This window comes from Anastrepha obliqua, chromosome 6 (assembly GCF_027943255.1).
Source record: "Anastrepha obliqua isolate idAnaObli1 chromosome 6, idAnaObli1_1.0, whole genome shotgun sequence".
In the NCBI taxonomy this organism is placed as follows: domain Eukaryota; kingdom Metazoa; phylum Arthropoda; class Insecta; order Diptera; family Tephritidae; genus Anastrepha; species Anastrepha obliqua.
The window spans coordinates 72,178,003-72,181,528 of record NC_072897.1 but is presented as its reverse complement, the minus strand read 5'-3'; the positions used below and the strand labels follow the sequence as shown (position 1 = coordinate 72,181,528).

The following is a 3,526-nucleotide window of genomic DNA, read 5'->3' as shown; positions in this document are numbered from 1 at the left end:
AAAACGCGAAACCAGATCGATCATGTTGTGATAGATGGAAGACACGCCTCTAGTGTATTAGATGTACGTACGATCCGAGGACCCTACATCGACTCGGATCATTACCTTGTTGCAGCCAAACTGCGCACCCGCCTCTGTGCAGCAAAAAACGTGCATCTACCTACGCAAAGAATGTTCGACATCGAAAAGCTGCAATCACAACAGACAGCCAGAAGACTCTCACTCCTGCTCTCCGAAAGCACTGCCCAACAAATCGGCATACGCGAGCAATGGAGCAACATTTCTCGTTCCCTACGTACCGCCGCCGAAGAAGAAATCGGATTCCGGCGAGCCCGAAAAAACAATTGGTACGACGAGGAGTGTCATGCTGCCGCAGAAAGAAAAGATGCCGCCTATAGAGCCACGCTGCGATCGGGCGCAACGCGAGCCATGTGGGATCGCTACAGAGAGCTGAAAAAGGAAGAGAGACGTATTATCCGACAGAAAAAACGAGAGGCCGAAATACGTGAGTGCGAGGAGCTTGAGATGCTGGCCAATAGGAACAACGCCCGAAAATTCTACCAGAAAGTTCGGCGGCTTACAGAAGGTTTTAAGACCGGGGCGTTGTCCTGTAAGAACAAAGACGGCGATCTGGTGTCTGACGTACAGAGCAATCTTAAATTATGGAGGGAACACTTCTCGAACCTATTAAACGGTGACAGCTGCGCATGTCATAGAGAATGTGAAGATCCCGATACCCCAATCGATGACGACGGAATTGTAGTTCCGTTACCCGATCATGACGAGGTGAGAATAGCGATAACGCGCCTAAAGAACAACAAAGCCGCGGGCGCCGACGGACTCCCGGCTGAGCTATTTAAACATGGAGGCGAGGAGCTGGTAAGGTGCATGCATCAGCTCCTATGCAAAATATGGTCGGATGAAAGCATGCCTGCCGATTGGAATTTAAGTGTGCTCTGCCCAATCCATAAGAAGGGCGATCCTGCAATTTGTGCCAATTACCGCGGGATTAGTCTTCTAAATATCGCCTATAAGGTTCTAGCGAGCGTATTGTGTGAAAGGCTGAAGCCCACCGTCAACCAACTGATTGGACCTTATCAGTGTGGATTCAGACCTGGAAAGTCTACCATCGACCAAATATTCACAATACGCCAAATCTTGGAAAAGACCCACGAAAGGAGAATCGACACACACCATCTTTTCGTCGACTTCAAAGCTGCATTCGACAGTACAGAAAGGAGTTACCTGTATGCTGCTATGTCTGAATTTGGAATCCCCGCAAAACTAATACGGCTATGTAAGATGACGTTGCTCAACACCAGCAGCGCCGTCAGAATTGGGAAGGACCTCTCCGAGCCGTTTGATACCAAACGAGGTTTCAGACAGGGTGACTCGCTGTCGTGTGACTTCTTTAACCTGATGTTGGAGAGCATCGTACGAGCCGCAGAACTTAATCGCTCAGGCACAATATTTTATAAGAGCGTACAATTGTTGGCGTATGCCGATGATATCGATATCATCAGCCTTAACAACCGCGCTGTTAGTTCTGCCTTCTCCAAACTGGATAAAGAGGCAAAGCGAATGGGTCTGGTGGTGAACGAGGACAAAACGAAGTACCTCCTGTCTTCAAACAAACAGTCGGCGCACTCGCGTATCGGCACCCACGTCACTGTAGACAGTTATAATTTTGAGGTTGTAAAAGACTTCGTGTATTTGGGAACCAGCATTAACACCTATAACAATGTCAGCCTTGAAATCCAACGTAGAATCTCTCTTGCCAACAAGTGCTACTTTGGACTAAGTAGGCAATTGAGCAGTAAAGTCCTCTCGTGACGAACAAAACTAACACTCTACAAGACTCTCATCATGCCCGTCTTAACGTATGGCGCAGAAGCTTGGACGATGACAACATCCGATGAAGCGACGCTTGGAGTGTTCGAGAGAAAGATTCTGCGTAAGATTTTTGGACCTTTACACGTTGGCAACGGCGAATATCGCAGACGATGGAACAATGAGCTGTATGAGCTTTACGACGACATAGACATAGCGCAGCGAATAAAGATCCAACGGCTTCGTTGGCTGGGTCATGTCGTCCGAATGGATACAAACGCTCCGGCTTTGAAAGTATTCGATGCGGTACCAGCTGGTGGTAGCAGAGGAAGAGGGCGGCCTCCTCTGCGTTGGAAAGATCACTTGGAGAAGGACTTGGCTTCACTTGGTGTGTCCAATTGGTGCCGGTTAGCACGAGAAAGAAACGACTGGCGCGCTTTATTAAGCTCGGCAAAAATCGCGTAAGCGGTTATCGCGCCAATTAAGAAGAAGAAGAGCAGTTCCTTGAGGTCGGAATCATCCCCGCTGATCTGCAACATACAAGAGACATGATCGCACCTATACTCGCCTTACTCTTCATGGCGGCAATACGACTGAATTATATCCACAAAAAATGGGCGGAAGTAAAAGTGGTATTCATTCCCAAGGGAGGGAACACCACACTTACGAAAGCGAAGGACTTCAGGCCGATTAGCCTATCATCCTTTCTGTTAAAAGCCCTAGAACGTTTACTAGATATGAATATCAAAGAAGAAATTTGCAATAAGGTATCACCGTCCCAACACGCGTACAGCAAAGGCAAATCAGTGGAAACAGCGCTCCACGCGCTAGTTTACACGGTTGAGAAATCACTTCACTACAAGGAAAACACCCTCGCTGCCTTTCTAGACATCGAGGGTGCCTTCAAATATATATATCCGGAGGCTATTACAACTTCGCTAACGGAAATGGGCGTAAACAGGGCACTAGTCTCGTTTATAGAACGAATGCTAACTGGGCGAACGATAATCGCAAATTTGGGTGACACATAAACCAAGAAATTCCCGATCAGGGGTATACTTGGTGAGGGTAATCTCTCCACTTCTGTGGAACTTAACTGTCAATAATCTTCTTCAAGAACTTGAAAAAATGGGAGGGAAAATAATCTCATATGCCGATGATATTGTTATAGCAATCTCGGGGAAACACCTTCCAACTTTATGCGATCTTCAACAAAGATCACTCAACAGACTATCACCTCGGTGTAAAAGTCGAGGATTTGAAGTAAATCCGGAAAAAACGGATCATATACTATTTAGCAGAAAACATAAAACACCTGCTCTTAAACACATATTCGTAGGAGGGAAACCACTAAGAGTAACAGAAAAGGCGAAATATCTAGGACTTGTACTGGATAGGAGGCTAAATTGGGGGCTCACGCAAATCTATGATGGCGTTGTACTCCTGCGGAAGGCTAATTGGAAAGATCTTCGAAGATCCCCGGATTGGTGGACTATGCACTCCCGCCCACACTTGCCATTACATCGTTCACGACCCTCCTACCCTCAAGGGAAGAGTGGGAACGGGACGATGTAAGACAGGGCGAGTCTATCCCTGCATACACAGATGGCTCAAAGCTCGTGGGCAGAGTGGGCGGAGGTGTATATTCCGAGCATCTGGGGATCTCCTTCAGTTTTCGGCTCCCCGACTACTGTAG

The 3,526-nt window shown here is 47.4% G+C and overlaps 1 protein-coding gene across 1 annotated transcript; it reads left to right on the top strand.

Moving 5' to 3' along the window:
* Positions 1 to 2,378: 2,378 nt before the first annotated feature.
* LOC129250708 (uncharacterized) lies at positions 2,379 to 2,861 on the top strand. The gene has a single exon (XM_054890308.1). It carries the CDS (start codon positions 2,379 to 2,381, stop codon positions 2,859 to 2,861), a length of 483 nt encoding a protein of 160 aa, XP_054746283.1.
* Positions 2,862 to 3,526: the final 665 nt, after the last annotated feature.